Source organism: Cornus florida, unplaced genomic scaffold (assembly GCF_030987335.1).
Source record: "Cornus florida cultivar Cherokee Brave unplaced genomic scaffold, ASM3098733v1 CherokeeBrave_3.0.0_Hap2_Chr01, whole genome shotgun sequence".
NCBI classification, from domain to species: domain Eukaryota; kingdom Viridiplantae; phylum Streptophyta; class Magnoliopsida; order Cornales; family Cornaceae; genus Cornus; species Cornus florida.
The window spans coordinates 117593885-117617168 of record NW_026775571.1 but is presented as its reverse complement, the minus strand read 5'-3'; the positions used below and the strand labels follow the sequence as shown (position 1 = coordinate 117617168).

The 23284-nt window shown below is 33.0% G+C and overlaps 2 protein-coding genes across 4 annotated transcripts; both read right to left on the bottom strand.

Annotated features, from left to right (window-relative positions):
• Positions 1 to 749: 749 nt before the first annotated feature.
• On the bottom strand, positions 750 to 8624 carry LOC132266372 (secretory carrier-associated membrane protein 2-like). Its single transcript, XM_059767226.1, has 12 exons — positions 8307 to 8624; positions 6862 to 6981; positions 6711 to 6773; positions 5924 to 5957; positions 5298 to 5420; positions 2802 to 2864; positions 2594 to 2687; positions 1994 to 2039; positions 1840 to 1907; positions 1506 to 1554; positions 1223 to 1288; positions 750 to 1097 (listed from the first exon to the last, which is right to left on the bottom strand). The coding sequence occupies exons 1-12, from the start codon at positions 8358 to 8360 to the stop codon at positions 1011 to 1013; spliced, it is 867 nt and encodes a 288-aa protein (XP_059623209.1). The 5' UTR covers positions 8361 to 8624; the 3' UTR covers positions 750 to 1010.
• A 1972-nt stretch (positions 8625 to 10596) lies between these two features.
• On the bottom strand, positions 10597 to 21710 carry LOC132266341 (uncharacterized). 3 transcript variants are annotated; one of them, XM_059767195.1, is made up of 16 exons: positions 21426 to 21710; positions 20676 to 20770; positions 20459 to 20575; positions 19964 to 19999; positions 19595 to 19702; positions 19235 to 19318; positions 19012 to 19130; positions 18267 to 18368; positions 17652 to 17768; positions 17490 to 17555; positions 17120 to 17186; positions 15915 to 15968; positions 13268 to 13357; positions 11940 to 11966; positions 11756 to 11782; positions 10597 to 11048 (listed from the first exon to the last, which is right to left on the bottom strand). In XM_059767195.1, the coding sequence occupies exons 2-16, from the start codon at positions 20742 to 20744 to the stop codon at positions 10806 to 10808; spliced, it is 1326 nt and encodes a 441-aa protein (XP_059623178.1). In that variant the 5' UTR covers positions 20745 to 20770; positions 21426 to 21710; the 3' UTR covers positions 10597 to 10805. The 3 variants fall into 3 exon arrangements, with proteins under 3 accessions (XP_059623178.1, XP_059623181.1, XP_059623186.1); XM_059767198.1 differs by having other exon boundaries at positions 21432 to 21710; XM_059767203.1 differs by having other exon boundaries at positions 21461 to 21710.
• Between the last annotated feature and the right edge of the window lie 1574 nt (positions 21711 to 23284).

Sequence of the window (23284 nt, the reverse complement as noted above, 5' to 3'; positions counted from 1 at the left end):
TCGTGGGAATAGGAGAATCGTAATTAAAGCCATTAGAAAAAAATTTATTATTTATTTATTTATTAATCATGGCAATAAAGGCACACACCCACTTACTTTTATAGGCAGCTACAGCGCACAGACACCTTTTTTTTTTTACGAAAGTTCTTACATGGTAATAGCTTATAGCTTATTTCGCATAGTTTTTCATAAAACTATTTTTGTTTAAAAAATAAAAATAGATGAAACCACATGTTTTATCACATGACCACATCTCATAGCATGTTATAGAGTCATTATTGAGAGTCTGATGGTTCACAACTCCACTATTGTTTTAGTGAAAGAAGAGTTTATCGTCTCTACTCATATCGAGTTAATTAATGTCATATTCAAAGCATTTCTTGTTACATATTTAACTAACATTTTTTGCAATTTCTAATCATTTTGTGTTTATTGGAAATCGAACACCATAAAAAATGATTTGCTTTTTTTTTTTTTTGTCTTTTAAATTTTCAAACTTTTCATACTCAAATGTACGAAAAAAAAAAAAAAAAAAAAAAAAAATTGGTAAACCCATAGCAAAGATGAAAATGAAAGTAACAACGCGTACTTGCCTCGGTGAATTATTGATAGTCTGCTTTGGTCTGCCTAGCCAGATTGACATTCTGCACCAAACCATTCGCTTAAATGGAACCATAAGTCCTTTTCAAAGAATTTCATGCATATAAAGTTATGCAATAAACTTTTTTCAGACAAAAAACCAAATCAAATGCGCACACAAATCAAAGTGCCAAGGATCAGATTTACAAAGGCAAACATCTCTAGTTCACAGCAGGTATGCTTCTATCTCGTTTTTACATGATAGAATTGCCTCAAAAGTCTTCTAATAAACCCTAATAAAAAGAAATTAAACAACGAAATAATACATAAATGCCCCGTATGAAACAGAAGTAACAAATAGCCAGCTGAAGCAACCACATCCACATGCAAGATGGTTATCTAGCTTCATTCATGTAGCTCAGTGTCAAGTGTCATACAGCTGCTCTCAAAGCTCCTCTAGCCGCCTCACGCTTCATCTCTGCAGCTTTTCCACTTCCTCGGAAATACATGTATACTTGCTGCATTATGAGATATAACACACAATGAACAAACCAGGAGAAATGAGTACTGCAAAGAGCATGCAACAAATTTGCCTCGAGTTTCTTAGAAGGTATTTGACGGAATTGAAAGTAAATAACTAGACCTGAAGAACCCAAACGCTGATCACTGTTTCAACGCAGAACAGTCCAAATCCAATGAAGTAGAATATCTGGCAAAATAAATTCATGAATAAGGTTACAAGCTCAGTACTTCATTTGTGCATCTCATTCGGAGGCACATCTTCTGCCATTCAAGGGCACACCAGGGGAAGAAATGTAAAAAGAACATGGACTCAACTTATCTCAACCAAATAGATAGTAATTGGAACAACCCATGGAATAATAATTATGCCAAACATTAAATGGTGTAGCAGGGATCAAACTTACCCCGACCAAAGCGTGGTTGCTTACGACATCTATAGCAGGCAGGATACCTCTGCTCCAAAAAAAGCATGAAAAACATTAGCAAAGCATGAAAAAACTAATCACTCGTACATGACATGCCATTTCAAGGGAAACATATCACCTCAAAGAACATTAAACACTAATAACCTAATTAACCCCTTAGAAAAATTTACCGTACAGGAAATTACCAATTTAATAAATGAGAACTAACAAAGTAACTAAACGTGTGTGCGCGCGCGTTTGTTTTACCATTCCCCTGCCCCCAAATAAAAAAAGAAAAACTTCAGACTAAAAGGGTTGAAAAGTATGAACTTACGTGAGAGATTTCCCTTTGAAAAATATAGGAGGAGCAACAGCAGCAAAGATGCAGAAGCCAATGTGAATCTGTTGGCAAAGGGCAAAAATGAAGCATCCTCCACGACAAGTCAGAGTAGACAACAGATCCACAACAAAAATACGGGAAGGCTTACCATATAAAAAAGGAAAAACCATCCGAACTTCATTGCACTTTCAGTCCTGCAACAAGGATTTTGATGTTAAAATATATATAGTCAAAGACTCAAACATGTCAACTAAACTAACGGCATTAGCAAAGGTGGTCAGAGAAACTGAATAGGTCTCATTAAGAAGATCTATGAAATGACAGTTACCACCAAGGATTGGCTTGAGTGGTATCTCCTCCACCTCCCAAAGAAGAGGTAAAGGGTTCGAGTCCCAGTTGGGAAGTGGATTTGTTTCTTATCTATCCCAAAAAAATAAAATAAAAAGAAAAAAATCCATGAAACATATAGATCCAATCTAGTAATAATGATAATAAGATTTTTCTACTAAAATTTATCCAAAGATTATCCTGGCAACAAAAAAAAAAAATTTCAGCCATCTTAGAAAACTAATCTGCAGCCAAGATACCAATATAATGGTGCAGTTTCACCCTTACTAGTCCATTACTTGACATTTTTGCCACTTATTGGATCTCCTCATCTCCCACATGGACTACAAAATACAGATAGAAAAAAACTGGTAGCCATACAAGGACAAATTAAATTTGCAAAATATTTAAACACTAGTACCTAAACGCACGATAAAGTGGCCGATACCACAACACATAGGCTCCTGGAACCCCTGCTATGAAGTAGATAACAGCCAGGAACCAAATTTTCACGCCTGCAACAACACAAGTAAAAATATCAAGTGAAAATGAATTAGGAAATCAGATCAATAGTTAAAGAGCAAAAATAATGGAAGTACAGACGAGATCAGAAATCTTTCCATACTAACCTTCCCCTTTAATCCATGCCGTAGTAGTGGCAATAATATTCCACAGAAGACATGATGCCAATCCTGCAAACCATCAGCACTTATACATTGTGAGCGTGGACCATTATCAGTGGCTTTTTAAAGTAGCTTAAGGTATACAAAGGCAAAGATGTTCACGGCATGGATAATACTATTGACTTCAATTTTTAGCGACTATGATACAGTGAGCACAATTTTTGTCCCCTTTTCCAAAAACATTCACTATACCAACACAAAAACAGGAATTCAGAATGTCATGCCACTACCCAGTCATCAAAGATGGGCTTATCCTGGTCATCAGCAGCAGAGATTTTTCATAGTGCTTTGTTGTTCGCAGAACACAACATTAGGTCAAAATTACTACTACAGTGGCAGAATACAGAGCTTTGAGAGATGTAACTGTACAAGCTTGGCAAACATCAGCAAAATTCAAATTGAGGCTGATTATAAAGCCATCATTGACTGTTTATAACAAAGACTATAGATGTTTTGGAAGACTTGGGAGTTTTATCAATGATATTAAGAATATTTTGGTTGAAATTTAAGAAGATTTATCATGTGCATCAGGAAGCCAACAGATTCACTGATTTTTTAGCAAATATGACATTCTATAGATGATTATTAATGTTAGGAGAGGTGGATTCCAGAGCCATGTGGGCAGAATTGTCTATACTGGTAATGCAAGTCCATAAGAGATTGAGATAAGTTTTGGGCTCTTATTATACTTGCTTTCACACATTTCAAACAGAGCAATTGTACCCTATAATGAAAAGTGGTCAATGATGGTGGTGGGATTATGCAAACTCAAGTGGTGGTTAGAGAGGAGGTGAAGGGGATAAAAGGGATGCAAGTTTCTGATAGTGTATATTACATAATGATAGATAGATCGGGGAAAGAAAGTGCATAACAGAAATAGGATACCTCATAGGTTCATACGGTATCTTATAAAGGAGTCCAGCATGTAAAAGAAAACCACGGTTTCTCTCTCATTTCCTTTGTCTTCCACATGTTTTCTTGTTGAGGAGAAATAATTGGAAAGAGAGAGAAATTCTCGTCTACGGTTTATTTCTTATTCAATTATATCCAAAAATAGTTTATTCTCTAATTCAGTTTCTTAGACCAGAACACGATAGAAGTTCACAAATTAACCCAATTTAAGCCTAAAAAAATCTGTTTTCTTACCATATAATTTTGGTTTTAAGCATAAAGTTATTCCTATTTACTTATAAAAAAAAAAAAAAGTTATTCCATCAAGTGGCAGCTGAGAATTCACCGTGGGAAACCTTGTAAAAGTTTGGCATGTTTGATATGATGCATCAAAATGCATAAAAAGTGAAAGTTGCACGCAAAAGGTTTCTTTTGGATTGTGTATTCAATATAAGGACCTAGAAGGAAGTGAACAAATTCTACTCAAACTTTAGATCAAAAAATTCAATGCATCAATCACATATTTTCATAAAGTTTTTATGTGTAACTGCTAACTATACGCTAAGCCAAGAAAACAAAAATTACTTGTGTTCTCTCTTTTCTCTCAAAGCCGCCTTTATATTCACATGCTGCTTCAATGTGATCTCTTCTTAAAACAACCTAGATTCTTGTATTTATGTTTCTGAAGTGTTTTAAACTTTAAATATGTTTTTGACAAGTCCTAAATTGAGTTGGAATAAGAAAACTGTTTTTCACGGGCTCTAGACAAGTAGGATTGATCCAAGCATTTAGAGGATCGATCTCGCCATTTTGGATGAGAGCAATCGATCCCACTTCTGGAGGGCTTGGTCCCTCTATAATGTTTTGTAGGGATCAGCTCCTCAAACTACAGGTACAAATCCTACTTTGTTCCAATCGAATCGATTGACATTTATAATTCCAAATAGTCAAAAACTCACTAATTTAAGTCCACTTAAATATCACTTAAGTTTAGGGTAATCCAATTGTCTAATGAATTACACAGCCTAGACGTCCATCAAGGTTACACTTGCTTTATTCTAATGTAATTCAAACCATATGAGAGAAAATGCTTCCTCTGGTAAGATGACGACTTAGGAGCAAAAGGGACATTTTGTTTAACTCTTTTGTTACAGAATTTGGCAAAACACAAATACAACCTCTAAACAAAGTTTTCAGTAATACAAATATTCATTTAAGATGTTTATGATGTCTTCAACAAGAATAATATAAGACTATATATATATAAATAAAAGAACAGATGCTAGTGAACAAATCAATCAACTACATTCAACCGCCTAAAAGATAAAATAAATAAATAGAAGTTGCAGACGCCATGAGGTAAGAGACGATGGGATAGAAAAGAATCTTCACTCATGACCTAAAAACATGGTATTGCAACATAATTTTCCATTAAAACATATCTTAGCATGTCCGGTAACTTAAATGTATACAACATTCTGCATGCAAGTAGAATTCTAACACTTCATAAAAAAATAAAAAACCTGTACAACCAAGCAGAAGTAGACATACCCAACAATGTTGTAAATGCAACATATTGCAACCTTTGTAGATGAATTGGTATTTCATTTGCAATATCGTGATGTATAATTGGGAAAAATGGCGGCCAATTTTTCTCCTCAAGTACAATTCCAGCTGCAAAGCAAAAGGATGATGTCAACTTGTCAATCACAAGGCAGAATTAATGCGACATTTTGAATGTCAAAGAACCTTAGTATATAAGTAGGCATATTTGTGATTAAAACATAAATAAGAGAGTAAGTGCAGAAATTGAAATCCTGAAAAGCCTTCATATTTCTTTAAATGCTACAGAAAGACAATGGACTCTTCACATGCCACGAAGAATGCAATGGAAAACTAGGGCCCGTTTAGTTCACCCTTGTGTTTTTAGAAAATTGAAAATCAGAAAATAGTACAAAAGTTTCTTTGGTAGACAGTTTCCTAAAAACAGTTTTCTTAAAAAAAGTTCTATTTTCAGAGAATGCAAATAGTCTTCTGTTCTAAATTCTGAGAACTGGTTCAAGAAAACTGAACCATATAGGCCCTAGACTAGTGGTCTAAAAAGCCACAACTACTTAACCATAATATGCGAAGGACAAAAATTAAAAAGAAATAAATATAATAAGAGAGCCAAGCACCTCTTGCTGCAGCATCTTCTCTCCGTTTCACTTCCTGCATAGCATCAAGAATACAAATAAAAAACAACAATAAGGATGTATCTCTCTAATAAGTAAAGTTGCCACAAACATAAATGGTTTTCAAAATAAAAGCCACCCACTGAATTTCTTTTTGATATATTTTTGGTCCCCAACACCCATTTCACGTTTCAATTTATTTTGTTGTGATTTTTGGCCACCTGAGGTCAGTGCCAGGCAACTGCATTAATGTCTACTTTTACATAACAAAAGAACACACAAATTGGTTGGCTGCAAAATATTATTTTATGCAAAAGAGAGAGAGAGGGAGGGAGATGTTTCTAATCATGATATATTGCAAATGAGAATTCCACATCTTTACAGAGAAAAAGGACGTCTTCCATGTAAGATATCCTATAATGCCAAACATTTACATATATTATAAACATCACATGACAGTTAAGATTCTCAATGGGGAAAAAACAAAAAAGAAAAAATGAAATTTCTCGGAAATATATAAAATGATTGCTCATTATTAATGGTTTTCCCACTCTCAAGCGTAATAACTTCATGTATATTTAATCTTTACAGATTCACACCAACAACAAAATACCATCCTTGTAGTGCTAGAAATAGTTATAAACAACAGTCAGGTAAGATGCATGAAACTAAAATTTACTTGCAAGCAAAGTGAGGAAAGGGATGAAAAATAACAATTCAACAAGGTACAACCATACCCCAAAATAAATGTGAACCAATTCATAAAGTTCAGATATCTGTCAGTAAGTACCTGTTCCCTCTTTCTCAATTCAGCCTCCTTAGCTTGCAGGTCCTTCTCTTTCCTTCTTAAATCCTAAATTTGAAAACAGATCTCAATTAGAGAAACTGAGATTTATACATATAGATTAGTCATTTTCGCAATCTCAAAATTTTGCGCAAACCTTGGATGAATTTGTATCAAGAGGAATATCATATGGGGCACCACGGTCATAGTTGAAATCTGCAGGTTCAGGAGGAAGAGGTGAAAGCCTCGAGTTTGTGGCAGAAGGAACGCTCCCAGGCTTCAAGTAATCCCCAAAAATAATAATACAAATAAGTGTTTAGAGAAAGGGGGAGATACGAAAATTGAAATATATAAATATATGATAACATACTGAAGGATGAAAAAATGTATGAAATATCACAATGTATGCAGACGCAACATTGATATAGCATTGAAAAGAATTATGTCAATCAGAAATTTAAAAGATCACATCCAAATAAAACCACCAGCTGTTAGCTCAAGTGGTATCTCCTCCCACCCAGAAGAGGGAGATACAGAGTTTAAATCCCTGACAGACAAATGAAAAAAGAAACTATCCTACTGGACAGATTTCATTTGTTTACCAATATGTATCGACTCGTAACTGCATCCACTATCTCGACATTCCTAGTGAACCATGAATATGTTCCTTTGATCCATTGTTAAACACTCTTATTACGAATGTGTTTGAGGGGTGTCTTGAACATATATCCCCTAACCACACCCGTGTTGTCTTGTATTCAGAACAGTACCTATACTTTTTTAAGTAGTAATGGCACATGAACATAAGCATATTAATTTCGAAACAAAAATCCACAACATGGAGAACCGCCAGCAGAAATGGCATATACTACCCACCTATTTAAAGCAACTTATTTGCAATTATACCCTATAATTCTTATATAATTGAAAGAATTTGAAATCCTTCTCTATATAGTAAATCCCTCATTCTAAATTTATACTCTAATATTATAAATAATTGAGCATAAATCTTTAATTTCACATCCTTCAAGCCAAATGGAGCCTAGAACAATTTCAAATCCTTCTCTACATATCATACAAATAAGAGAATAAGATCCAATTGACTGTAAAAACAATATACTACAAAAGAAGATTCAGTTTCAGTAATAACAGTGAATAAGTAAATTCACTTCATAACCTAACCAACAAGAGAGAGCCAGAACTGCATAGTTAACCCAACAAAAAAGGGAAAAACAATATAATTTGCGAAGAAAAGCAAGACTTACGTTTTCATCATCTACACGGATAAAAATATATATATTAATTAAAAAAAAAAAAAAACACACACACACACACACAAGCCGTCAGATATATCAATTCGAACAACTAAAAAGAATCCACTTGAAAAGCTACATCGATTGTATAATCAAACAAATCAGCTAACTATCCACAAAAAAAAAATTTTACAATTTGAAAATTTTCAGAACCGCGACTATTTATTTTAAATTATTCCGTATATACAGACTCTCATACTACCAATATACATATAAATATATATTTGTGTCTGTGTAGAGAGAGACACACAGAGGAAGAGAGAGTGTGGATGATAGCTAAGGCACTTACAGCAAAGGGATTAACTTCTTCTTCAGCGAAGGGATTGTCATATCGCCCGGCCATGAGTAAGGTTCAGTGTAGGCACCAATTTCACCGGAAAAAACAGAATTCTGAGATCTGAATGTAACTTCTGTGTAAAGATTGAACCTTTGAATGAAAAGATCAGATTTTAGAGAGAGATTTTTTTTTTTCACCAAATTTAGAGAGAGATTGAAGGAGGAGAAATTCAAAAATTTAGGCCGACCTCTAAGGCTCTAACATGTGATGATGTGAAGAAGGAAAAGTAGAAGGTCCAGAGAGAGAAAGTGGACTTGTCTACGGTCAACTAATTATCTTTGAAATGGATGGCTTTTTGTCCGAGAGAGAATATGAGAGGGAGATTGCATTACATGTGACCCCACTGGATCAAAACTCAACAATTTTAATTTTGTAGAATTTCTTTTATTCTATTTCCTGAATTAATTTTAATCTTTTGTCGAATTTCTTTTATTCTATCTATTTTCCTGAATTCTTTGTCAATTTAATTATGGGGAAAAATACTCCCAAGTTATTAATTTTTGACGACTTATTTTCCTTGAAAATGGCAACACACCAATTTTGAGGTATTTTTTTTATTTATTATTATTTTTTACCTCTTATTTTTATTCAAAAATCACTTAGCAGAATACTCTTTTTATGTTTTTTCTATTTAATTCATTTAAATTCTCTTCAATTATTATTTTTTAAAAGTTCCAGTATTTTTAATATTCTAACTTTTTTAAATATGTGGGTAAAGTTTTTCTACAAAAATTTTTTTTTTAGTAATTTTTTTTTTTCGGTATTTAGCAAAATCTTAAGTCAAGATCGAGTACATCGAGTGGGACATATAAAATAATTTATTAAAAATTACTAACTAAGTTATATTTGTTATGTTTTATTTATTTATTTTTTTTTGTAAATATTTATTACAATCAGATAACAAAAAATAAAAATAAAATATTTTACATTCAAACAAACAAAACGGTGAAAAAAAATAATTTATTTTATAATATCTAATAAAGTAGCGTGAATAATATGATTAGAATAATATGATTAGAGTTTAGTTTAGTTTTTTTTTTTTTTTTTTTGGCATTTTGCCCATTTAATTGTACTAATAAATCTTTCGTTACATGTTAAGAACTTGTCATACTCAATTAAGTTTTTATATGAAAATTTCTTTCTTTACATAATAAGAAGTACCTTGAATCACATTCTCAATTAAGTTTTTATATTAAAATTTTATTTTTATATTTCATCAACAAAAATGTAAGAAGTAAAAAAAATATTAAATTAAACAGTAACCCTTTTGATATAGTATTATAGGAGGATATCGTAACTTGTAAAGTGTGTGTACCATCTTATTATGAATAAAATTTAAAATTTAAAATACAAATGACGTACGGACTTGCTTGGTAAGTTTTGTCTTATCTCTTGTCGAAGAATTTTTTTTTACAACTTTTGGATGATTGACTTGTTTAGTTTTGATGTCACTAGTGATTGCACAGAGGGATACTAATAACCATTGGTGAAGCAAGCCAAAGTTCAATTTTCTCTAATGAAATGTAATAATAATATAATAAAAACAACAATAAAGTAATCGGAAATGTAATAAAATACTCGTAATAAAAATAACAATATTTCTTTATTTTATTTTATTTTAATTATTTATTTTGCACGACAATATGTCATTTGTGTCGATTATATGGATTCGACTACCAACCAAGATTGACCTTCTAGACCAATTCGCTGTGGGCAGTTGTATTGAAATTTCTTATAGTGGCGTAGGTATAGCATTGAAATTTATTATACCAGACATTCAAAATGAATTTTTTTAAGTTGAGCCATCATCCGTCATAACTCAAAACACGTAGATCTGTGTCCCACCAATTGATTTTTTTATTGTTTTATTATTTTGAAGTCTCAGCATGTTAATCTCGCGTTTGTATGCGGTTTTGTTTTTGTTTCTGGAATCAAAATATTTCTTTTTGTCTTCATCATATTGGACTTTGTACTTCTTCATATAGAATTTGAGAAATGCCCTTTTCATATTTTGATCGACTGGTTTAGAACTTTGACGAAACAATTTTGAAAGTTTTTGTTAAATTTTGCAGGAGACCAAACTAGCTAATTGGTAACATAACCCCAAAAACAACAAAAAAAAAAAAAGGCTTATGTTGCGTTCGTGAGCAATTAATCGGAATTTTATAATTGAATTAGGAGTAAATTTAGTTCACACTATGAATTAATTTACTTCAATTCCAATGTCAATTTCAAAGCGCCAATTCCATCTCCCAAACAAAGAAATCATGTTGAAGGAGGGAGCGAGGGAGGGGTTGGAAATAGAAAGGAAAAAAAGAACAGCTGAAATTAAAAACTTTCTATACCAAATATGACATATCTGTCTCTGTTCAAATAATGAAATAATGATAATATAATGGGCCTAAACAAATTAAATTACAATGCAATGATGACTTCAGGCCCATAATATTATCAAACCACTTGTGCCAATTGACGTCTTTGGATTAATTTGTTCTTGCGCCTTCTGTTATTTTGTTGCTTGCGTTTTCGGTTAATTTGTTGGTTAATTTGTTGCTTGAGTCTTCGGTTAGTTTCCCAGTTCTTGTCATGCTTCACAGCTAGTTCCCAGCGATCAACCCACTCCTCGTCTTCCTTCACAGCTCGTTCCCACCGCTGTTTAAATTTTCGAAGCTCTGACAATGATTGCCTCCGAATCTGCCCAGTCCGATTTGAACGCAAGATCAAGAAGTTCCGTTATTACTTATTAGTGAAGATGATAAATGGTTCTATATGCATATAGTGTCTTGAGCATTTCACCATCTTAAACAATGTCACATGCAAAACCTACAAACCTGGGACCAAGATCAAACTTAAACAAAACCTAACTCCGCAACCAAAAACATAGATATATCTGGGTCAACGTGCAAGAAAGCAGCACGCATTCGAAGCAGTCATTTAAAAAAAATACTTCCATAGCTTAAATTAACTGTTCTGAACATCCTACTTAAGGTTTCAAGATAAATGATCCTCATGCACTATGTCCAAAACCAAGTCTTCGCCAATTCTTCAATCCAAGAGTAAGATGCTTGCCCGAAAAATCATCTACAAGAATCCAAGCTTTTGGCTTCTTTTTTTTTTTTTTTTTCCTCATTGATTCTAAGCTGCTATGTAGGGAAATGGTAGATATTTAGTCGCACTTATGAATAGATTCCTGATCTATGGCATGCCCTAAGTTCAGCTGAAGATAACTACTTAAGACTGTCACCTGAGTTGCAAACCAGGACTATGATTATTTTAGGTATGGGCAAGTTATGCCCAATTTAATAAAAGGATATTCAAGATGGGAAAAAAAGGAGGATATTCAAGAGAAAATGGACTAAAAATGACAATTACAACACATTACAGTTCTAGTTGTCTCTTACCTCCAATCGCACATCAACAGCATGGCTCTGAAAAAAAACAAAAAACAACTTAAGAATAAGTAGTGCAGTAGCAATATTTGAGTTAAGGAAGAAATCATGGTAAAATATACCTTCATTTTCTTAAAAGAATATGAGAAAGAGGGAAGACAGAAATAAAAGCTTGAAGAAGTAAAAGGAATTATACCTTCACTGACTCTTTAGGAACAGAATCCTACACCAAGAAGAGGTTAATTAGTACCAGGTGGAGAATAAATGACGCAACAACAACAAAAGTTAGAAACAGTAATAATTCTGAGGAAACTCTTGCTTCTGCCACTGAAAAGAGATGCATATGTGGGAGGAGATGCAATTAAGAGACTTAATCTGAACAGAATTTGGCTTCAGTAATTCCCTTACCTGCTGTTTATACAAGTATAAGCCTTATTTATTTTCTTTTTTCAACACCATAGTTCCAATTATTCCTAAGATAAGAACATTGGCTAAAGCAAAAATTTGCATGGTTCTAAGCATGAGTATATGTATTTAGTTCATCTAATAGTGAAACAGCTGTCAGCACTAAGCACTGGATCCAGCGAACCAACCTGCTCAACGACCAAGCATCATCAGATAAGCTGGAAGTGCAAGGCAAACTCCATAACATTTGACATTATCGAACCACAACTGGAGATACCTTGAGCTAAATTTTGCAGATACTGATACTCTTTATTTTAGTTAAGACCAAATATTCAATTATTGCACTTCAAATATCCAATCCATACATGCACATTTCATATATATATATATATTGTTTTATGTATATGTATATATAGGGTCTGACTGGAAAATAAAAAATTGGGATATCTGTTGACATTTTGAAGAAGTAAAAAAGGATGCAGCTTGGGAACTTCTTAATAGAGCATGTGATAGATAAATGCATAGACAAAAAGAAAGAACCCCACATGTCAATTATCTACTCAAAAAAAGCAAAAGTCCTAGGGAGGCAACATGGTAAACGTTGAAAAAAGAACCAATACCAATTAGATATACCAATGATATTATGAATATATCAGATATAAAGTAATTAACAACAGAACAGGTGGACATGAGACAAATAGCTTCCAATCACAATAGTGTATGTCATTTGCGAATATAGCTTCTACTGATAAAACTAGAGTAGTTATAAAGCAGAACTATGGGGATGCACTTACAGAAGAAAACTTTAATGAAGGCAACTGAAGATGTGAAAATAGAGAAAACTTATTGCATATCAATATTACTCTTAAAACCATGACACATAAATATTAAGTAATATAATTCGCTTCACAACTTCTAAATATTCAAAACAAAATCTTAGTCATCATTTTCCCTACAATCAGTACAGCCTTAAAAATCTATTTATTACCAGTTAACAAGAGTAATTTGGACAAAAAACATGTAGTAATGCCATTTGATGATAGAACACAGAATTGATGAGGAAATGATGAATACAGGAAAAAGTCGAACAAAAATAAAAGGATTAATTAGGGAAATGACCTTTCTTGCAGGTGTTCCGCCCAAAGTTTGTATGCCCTGATGAACTATAAATTCACTATCAACAACTCCCACCTTCTTCGTTCGGTCCCCCTGCAAAGACAGTTTTATCTGAAACTATAAGAACATTTGACATATATAAACAGTATTCAAACCTGGCACAACGAAAAAGGCATATAAAAAACCCAGAGCCAAATGCTTTGAATTGAAGGGTTCAAACGATGATACTTTTCACACCCAAATGCCTCGAGAACATAATATGATGTGTATTTAGGTGATACATAATGAAACCTAAAAGTTGTATCTTTGGATTTATGTATTTAAGAAAATCACTCTCACTACAAGAGAATCCAAAGCAAGCAATTGGATTACCATTTTAGCTCTGTATCTTCTTGGTGCAAACTGAAAGTAACGGAGGCAGGTTATGATACTCAAAAGAATATTACAACAAAGCAGAAAGCAAAAATTAGCATGGGGTTTATGCTGATGGAAAAAATTATGGTGTTAGAAGCCATGATGATTGTAACACCCCAAAATACACGACATAAATTATTAGTTGCACGTGTTCCAAGGTATACGCAAGGATTCATTCAACCTACGATCCTGTAATTTTGTTTGCACATCCACACACTACAGATTTCATTTCACCTAATAGAATCCTTATATATATACAAATGAAATAAAATAATGTAAAACAGATCCAGTTGAAATCATAAAAGGAATGCCAATATCATCAGTTCTTACGAATGGAATGAGCTAAACAACCCTGTATATATACTGGCCCTTAAACTAGAATTATTAATTTATCTCTTGTATACTAACATTTGTATAAATTCTCACATCCGGGTGTCAAGTTAAATCCACACGTGCGTGCAGAGAGATATATAGATATATATAATATAATAATTGGATTTATTGAACATTAAATTTACTCAGTCCTTCAATTTCATGGCTAAATGTTATGAAAAGTACAATAAATCACAGGCAGTAAATGATCATGAAAATGATGCACAGAAATCAAAAAGTGATGCACAAGCACATATAATTAGAGCAGCACACATAAAACAATTGGTATGCTAATGCGAGTAATTAATTGAATAATGGGGTAGTATGCGTGAATGTACTGTGGATTGACAACGTAAGTAAATTAATTTCCAAATATTCCATATTTTTGTAAAGATGGCATGGCACAGGCAGGATATGGATTAACCTCTCTTGCTGTCAAACCCAACCCGAAACTGTCACTGGGTGCATTGACACTAGTATAATATGGCTCAAGCTGATGTCAATATTTCTTTATAAAATTATATATTTATTTGAGTCCTTTTTTTTTCATTTTTTAATCCATTTAATGACTCCCATATCTCTAGCAAGGGCTAGCGGCTACTACTCCTATCATTACATCTTTGTTTCTACTCAACGGACGACCATTCACTACCGACTAAGGTTATTCAACCCAATTGAAACTATCCTCACAGTATCAGTATCATTATTCAAGTCAGTCATGAATGTACAGTGCATGTAAACTCAATCTATTGTTACCAAGCATTTGAACCCACCCATCAAATCATTTCCGCCAAGAGTATATTAATTATATATTTATATATACTAAAAATAACTTCAATTACTGGTTCTACATTTATGGTTTGCTAGAATGTTCAAAGTCGATGCATGTGTTCAAAAGATTTACTAACTAAATCAACTGATACTATGATCTACTATATACTAACAACAAATCAAATCTTAATCTAAAGTTGGGAATTCCCTTCACAAAATTGAACTCTAGATTAAAAATAAAGTATATCTATTTACACAAAATTATTGCACTGATCGAAATTCTAAAAGAATGTACAGGAACATTTACATAAAATTAAACCTTTGGTTAAGAATAAGTTTACCTACTTACCTCATATTTCTATTAGGAATTCTACATCTTCTTCCTTCTCTCTCTCTCTCTCTCACAACTAGGGGAGCTGATTGTGGACAATAAATTTATGTCCACGCGGGAAAGTATTGGGCAGAGGTGGTGTTGGATCTATCGGTAATGACGACCTATATCTTGCACCATTAGTAGGGGAGCTTAATGCTGACCCTTGAGGGTAATACTAGGGGAAGAAAAGACCAAAGTTAACGTGGATAGACTGAGGCCATGACCTTAGATAGAGTATAATGAAAAAATAGGATTCATGTAGCCGACTCCATGTAAATTTGGTTGTTGTTGTTGTTTTTTTTTTTCTTAGTTGGTACTCACACACCCATATATGCCTCCACTGAGGCTTGAACCCCTTACCTTCCTTTGAAAATAGGGGCTTGATACCGCTGGGCCACTGACTTTGGTTGTTGTTGTTGTATATAATTCATTATTGTTTTACATGAATATAAGAAATGTAAATGAAGATGTCTGTATAACACAAAAACCAGGAAAAAATTGTCTCCCATGCAACCTATTCTAACTACCAAGAATATGAACTAACAGAAGCAGTGAAAGACAAACTGAAGCAAACTGCACTGAAATTGTGTGTTCAACTGGACTAGCCAAGCAAAAAGATTTATATTGCAACAGAGCCTAATAAAGAAACATATTTATAGAATGTCCGAAATCATTCAGCAGTGCTGGACCTACATCCAGAAAAGAACAAGTGAATCTCACCTGTGCACAATACCCAAGTTTCATGTCCATTCCCCATCCATGAACAAGATCGTTCTGAAAAAAGGAAAGCAACTCCGTAAAAATTCATCGAATTGAAAAATAAAATGATAAAGAGAGAGCGTCAAGAGAGCAGAAATTTCTTCAAAGTTATATTACAGAGCCGAAATCAATCCAAAGTAGCACAAATATTACATAGATCAAAACAGCATCACTGATTAACTAAATTACTGAACTAAAGCTGATGCAACCTCATACAATATTACCTAGATTTTTTGCATTCCCTCCTTACATAACATTTTATCCATTAAGGATCCAAAATACTCTGGTTGGGCAAGGCCCTTCAGTAGGTGGTTGGGTGAAACTACATGCAAAGAAAACTACTGAACTATAGACTCCCAAATAACATATTGCGTGTAAAGACACACATCGTCATATTAAATGCAACTTTGTTAGTATATTCTTATAAGAACTAACACATTATGTATGACTAGTGCATTAATCCTGTAATTATTATGTCAAGGGACCAATATTTAGCATCCAGAAGCAACAGCAGGTGCAGAAATAGTTTCAAGGGAACTAACTACTTCTTCTTTTCTTTTTCTTTTTCTTTTTCTTTTTCTTTCTTTCTTTTTTTTTTTTCAACATTCAGGGAAACTAAAATACCGTGCATTACAGCATTAGACACATATAAAAAAACATTCCTCACAGAGAGTAAAAGTCTCTTTAATGAACAATAAGCAGATCAGCACTCATATTCAAGTTTAAAAATACCAAATGTGGAGAATTGAACTTCATGACAACTGGAACTTGTCACAGGCTGATACCAGATCAGGCTTTACCCAATGTAGAAGATTCCAGCAATAAAGCACATACAGTATTCATTTTCTAACATCAATATACTTTTAAATTTCTGAGCAAGGTGTGCTAATTTACCTTCATACAAAACCAATAAATTGGCATAAAATCCTGACATTTATTTATGGGCAAATGTAACCCTAGAAAAGTAAAAAGTTACAGCATTTTCTAATAAAACTGGTATTAGAAAGTTCAGGTAAGATATTTCATCAATAATAAGGTTCATATAACAAACTATAAGATTTTTAACAAAAATGTCACTGTACAAAAGTCACATACTCTTTAATAATATCATAAATATGTTAGCTGAAGTAATATGAGTTATGAAGAGTAGAAAGATCTAAATTCACCTGTATTAGATGCCAAGCACAACGCCAAGCAGATCTTGAAAAGACTGGAGCCATTCCTTCCACAAATCTGTAAATATAATGTTTTTAGTGATATTTGTAAACAATGATAAGTAACTACATTTTCAATTGAATTTCATAAATAATAAACTTGGAAACCATATTCCTCCTCCTTAACACTAGAGAGGTTCTCTATAACTACAAGATGAAGTATTAAAATGAGAAATGATGATGCTTTAGGGACAAGCTTTGTAGCTTGTGACAGATGGAAATGAGAAGAAATGAGAGAATAACATGATAACTGATCAACTTCATATACACAAAAAGATTGAAGAACTGGAAGAAAATTATTTCCACAAGATAGTTATGTTACCCAGTGCACGGTGGCTGCTCACTGGCATCTGAACATTTTACACTGCCTCTGGTATCATAAACTCTTCTGCATAAAGTTAACTATGTTAGTGTTAGTATTAGTATGAGAATAGTCCAAAATAGATAATTTTATCAGAAAAATCACAAAAACCACACCATTCACCTATGGAACTTATCTGTTCTCCTCCGTATTGTAATCCTGTGATGTATACCAGTCGAATTTGGGTCTAAAGCTGGCTGAGATATCTCCAGTCCTTCTGATTTCACAATGTTCAAATATCTGAAAACAGAAAAGCTTCAAATCAATCAATATACAAGTGGGGAGAATTACAAACCCAGCATGAAAAATAAAATTTTGACAACAACTAGAAATATAGAGAAGATGTTCAAAAAACAAAATTTTCACAGTCTATTTGAGTTTGAATGCTTCATTAGACAAAGAAACTGAATTTCTAAACTGTGTAATGGATCATATCCTGAATGTGCATAGATTAAAATCGGATTGCCTTCAGGTGCTAAAACTCTGTAATAATGACATAGAGATCATCAGACCAAAAGAAGTTCGCTTAAAATTCCAAGTATATAGGGAGAACCGTTTCAGCTATTTTTTACCTCATGTGCTAATTTCTCTGACAACGAAACAGACTTTAACCCTTAAATTTACAATGTCCAGTGCATTTACACAACCAAAAAAAAAATTTGTATCAACATATATTCCTGAGGAGAAAATATTACAATAAAACATAAGGAGAATGTCCTGCAAGCAAATAAACGCTACCTTCCTGGATGAAAATTCTTCACTCCCAGATCTTCATCCCAGAGAAATATATAGTCATAAATGGACACAACAGCTGGATGTAGAAAGCGTTTGGCAAACCACCTGAAATAAAATAATAATAATAATAATAATAATAACAGTTGACATGCCATTTAAGGATTAAAATGGTTGTTACATATCAAGTTGGATCAACCAGAGAAAAAAATAAATAAATAAATAAAAACGAAAAGAACTTGTCAACAAAGGCAGTGGAAGGAGCTGCCATTTGATGAGCTCACCAAATAGATCTCATAGTAAGAGCAATTTGTCTACACTAGTTAATTTCTACTTTTTAGCCAGTTCAAACTTCAGGACTCATTGTACATTATATCCCAGCTTAAACTCCCAGGAAAAAAAAAAAAAAAGGAAAAAGAAAAAGTATAAAGAAATATCAATACCAACAGTCACCAATTAATTGTTTAGGGTCTCATCTACACTTGCAAAGCTAGTTCCGAGAACATAAATAAAGTGGAAATTTTATTATCCAAATCTTAAGTCATAACTTTGAAATTGCTCCCTGGCCTGATTAAATCAACTTTAGTACTAGAGATATCATAAGCTGAATTTATCAATTCAGCTTATGATCCAAATCGTGCGTTTGGATCCTCTCCAAAAGGTCACATAAACCTCTTATTCTATTTAACCATTAATTTCAAACTCACAAATATCCAGGACAAAAACCTCAATTACTAGTGGTTAACCTTACCATTTTGTTTGATTCTGAGCAACTATATGTATGGCCTTGTTACTCCACTCAAGATCCCACCATGCATCGACATTGCCATCATAATGGAATAAAATAATTGTAAAATTCTCTGAAAGAAACTGAATACACAGAAATTAGACAGAGAATGTTCAGCTTGATGGTATGTGAAACGTTATTGAAATATTATAGCTCTTAAATGTACAACATTAATAAACCGTGATACCTTTTGAACAGTAGCATTGACATTATGCTTCTGTTTGATACCAACTGGCATTGCCAGCAAGTTGTGAAGGCTAGAAACATTGACCTGAAAATTGAAAGAAACCCCATGTTGCTAAAACATAGGCACACACGTATATATTTGATAGATAAGATTTTGCTAATTTAAATAACTCAATTGAACAGCTTTAGCAGAGTGTACAGAGCATATAAAATAAAAATAAAAATAAAAATAAAAATAAAAATGAAAACCCACTGATAGAGTGTAATGCAAATATCAAAATTCAATATTCCACCAACTGCAAATGCTTTTTGATAAGAGGATAAGTACTTGAACCAGAGGACAACAGGAACGGAATCTAACCTTTGACCTACTATTCTTCGACCATAGAGGCTTTAACTCCAAATCTGATCTAGCTTGAATGATACCACGAGGCAAAGCATTCACTCTCATGGAAGCCGCGTCGGGATTCTAGACCAGAGTATTAGAAGCAACTTAAGACTAACAATTAATAAGGAACATTCGGATTGAATTATCAACCTCATTCAAGAAGTGTAATCAATCAGCTACACATTCCAAATACTTGTACATTAATTATCATACATTGATCACAACAAGTGACATTGCTAGGTTCATATTAAAAATATAAAAAAAAAAGGTTAAAATAAACAATAAAACTGAATATCTTAAATAAAAAATTATGTGACATCCAGATAGTACTGAGATTGTTACCTTTAGTGTGTAAAAGGGAAGCAATTTTGACTCCATCTGATGATGAAAAAAATTGAAGAATAAGCAGATGCACCAAGAAAGGGAAAGATAAAAGTACAAAAAAAAAAAAAAAGCCAAACTTTATAAGTACTCTGAAGTACAAACTAGAGGCACGAGGATGATCTGTTACCAGGAAATTCGTTTGCACAACAAACTTGCAGGTGATAAGAACTCTAACCCAATCAAGGTCCAAAATGAAGATTTATTTAAGAAAAGCATAAAAATCATATATATGGCCTCAACCATAAATAAAATTGAAAATTGAAAATTGTTCTTATCAACTGAAGAATGCCATCATTGAAGAAATTCTGGAATTAATTGGGAAAATAGCATCAGAAAATCCTCAAATTGACCCCTAGAATGCGCTATATCATTAATACAGCAAGCAGTCTACCCAGTTTTGTACATGATCACACAAATGTGGTAATATCTCACTACTGAAAAGCATCGCCATACCTCAGTTTGTTGATACTGATAGTTCGTGGTTCTATATACAATGAACAACATTACCATACAAACAATTCCCATAAATGGCAGCTGTTTCATCTTAACTCCACATAACCCCTGCACAGGCTGCACTCCCAACTTTATATATGATTAGGAACTCCAAAACAGTTTCAACCAAACCTCTCGAATATGGAACAAGGTACAAAATTAAACTATCACAACATACCTCATCATATAAGACATGTTTTTTTCTCAACAGCCACCTCCATGACATAAATGCACTCATTGAGAACATCGAGTTCTTTATGTTCTCATAACAAACTGCAGTGAACATATATGAAGAGAGGATACTAATATCAATAACAATTCAGAGTGAAATGCTGCATAGAAGATAATATGTTCAACCAAGGGAGTTGAAGGAGGTGATTTGACAGGTACATTGCGAAAAGAGAAGAAAATAATAATAAATCTTATAATTATTTAGGGAAAAAATATATATATATATAACCAAACATGGAATACGGAAAAAAAATTTAAGAGTTTGAGGCTTAATTTTGTAATAACCTTATCTACATATATACACACACACACACACAAGTATTATGCGGAAACAGGAAAGGAATTTTTTTTTTTTTTTTTAATAGATTTTCATCTAATCCAAATTAACTGAAAATCTTGATTTCGAAATTTGAAATGAAAAAAAAAGACAACAATTAAGCATTTATAATGCAATTTATAATAATGCTTCACATTAAACAAACAGAATTGGATACAAAATCACAGCTTATTAACCAGAAATTATGAAGTTGTTCACGATGAATCTTGGACCGACTGACTCGGTCATTTCACAAACAAACCGAAAATCAAAACAGCCGTACAGAGATTTCTAATCCCAAAAGGCAATCAAATCAGCGGAAAGCAGAGATTGAAGAACAAATTAAAAATTGTGACTATTAATTAGCAGCGACATACATACATTAACCTTGTAAGATGAGTAGTAAGTGATTGCACCTAAAACAACGTCCACCTAATCGGAATCCAAGTCCGGCGAGTACGGCGATATATGTCTATATATATCTGTATATACAAACGGATTTTCAGGTGTATAGAAGCAAGTTTTTGACTGAACTACTGGAGAGGAATACGACGAAATAACCAAGAGAGAGAAATAGGAAGAGAGAAGAAAGAGTCGACACACGGAGGTGTCGGAGGCGCCACGTTTTGTGGAGAGAGAAAGAGCAAGTTGTTTTGCATGCGTTCCTCGCCAACTGGTATCGCTCACACAGTTCCACACACACATATATATATATTCACACACCACAACAGCAGTAGTTTTTTTTTAAACATCGTCTCCCTATTTCTGAAAAATATTTAGCCGTGTCTTTATAAATCAATATTAAACTCAGCTTAAATGAATTTATTATATAATACGAAACTTTTTATGAAATTTTTTAATAACAATAATTTTCTTTTAATTTCAAAAAATTATATGTTGTGAAAATCCCATTTTGAAAAAAAATTAATAAAATGTATTCTTTTTTTCGGTAAATAAAAATAAAATAAATTCTCTAAAAGTAAAATCGAGTATGAACTAAAAGGTTAATTTAAGCATTTCAACCAGCTTTTTTTTTTTTTTTTTTTTTCTCATTTGAAAAGGCTTTTAATTAAATATGGGAAGGGCCTTGCCAACGTTTGAAAAGGCTCTTAACTATTCTTGAAAACCACATTGTAATATTTGTTGCCTTTTTACCTACGGTGTCCTGCAAATTCATTTACTTTTATCTTCTCAATGCATTCCTTGTGTTATCATGGTTTTCATGTGTGTATGTTCGTGCATATCTATATATATATATATATATATATATATATATATATATTTACATACACATGAAGTCTAGAGAAAGTTTAACATAAAAGATCTAGTTTTTACTTATCAATTAAAAAAAATAACCACATTGTTAAAACCATTAAATAAGCCGACTGTTAATAAAATATCATTTGATGCTTGTTTTGGTACAGATTGAGGATTTTATTGGTGCAGGTGGCAAACAAACCAATCTACGGAGCATACCTTACAATTGACTTTTTTTTAAAAAAATAATGTCTGAACATATGTTATTAATATCAAAATTAGTCCCTTGAAGCCTTCAAACTTTTCAGAAGTACTTTGCAAACACGATGTAGATTAGTTATATTTTGTTGCTTCTAAAGCAAACTTAGAATAGCTATAATGTTTTAGCGCTATTTTGTCTACCTAAATGACGTAGGTAAGTTTTAAATAAATTTAGAAGCTAGACTTATCAAATCCGACATTGAAAAAGGAAAACCTTACCCACCACATCCAACCACTTGTCAATAATGGATTACTCAAACCTAACCTCCCTGCAAATTAGGGTTTCATACCCTTGAATGTGTTACATCGGATGGTGAGTATGCCTAAGACAAGAATAGTCTAGGTTATTCTAAACTAGTATTGTCTTAAGTCACGTACAGCGGGAGCGGGAGCGAGAGCGAGAGTAAATTCGAGAGAGGGAGCATGAAAATGGCAGAATTAAGTCATAAATAGTGATACTTTGAGGCAGAGTATGAGAGCGACACCTGTTGAGAAGACTTTGCGTGACTTTAGTATTCTCTTCATTTTGCTGTACTAGGCTAATGGGCTTCATTTTGCTATGCTAGGCTAATGGGCTTTGTTTATCTGTGGGTTCTATCATTATCTTGTGATTGGGCTGTCCACGGTTCGTGGGCCAGCCATCCGAAAGGTCTGTCCTTTGTAAAAACTGCATTTTCGTGTATAAAATCATCTTACCCTCCCAAAAAAAAAGAAAAGAAAAA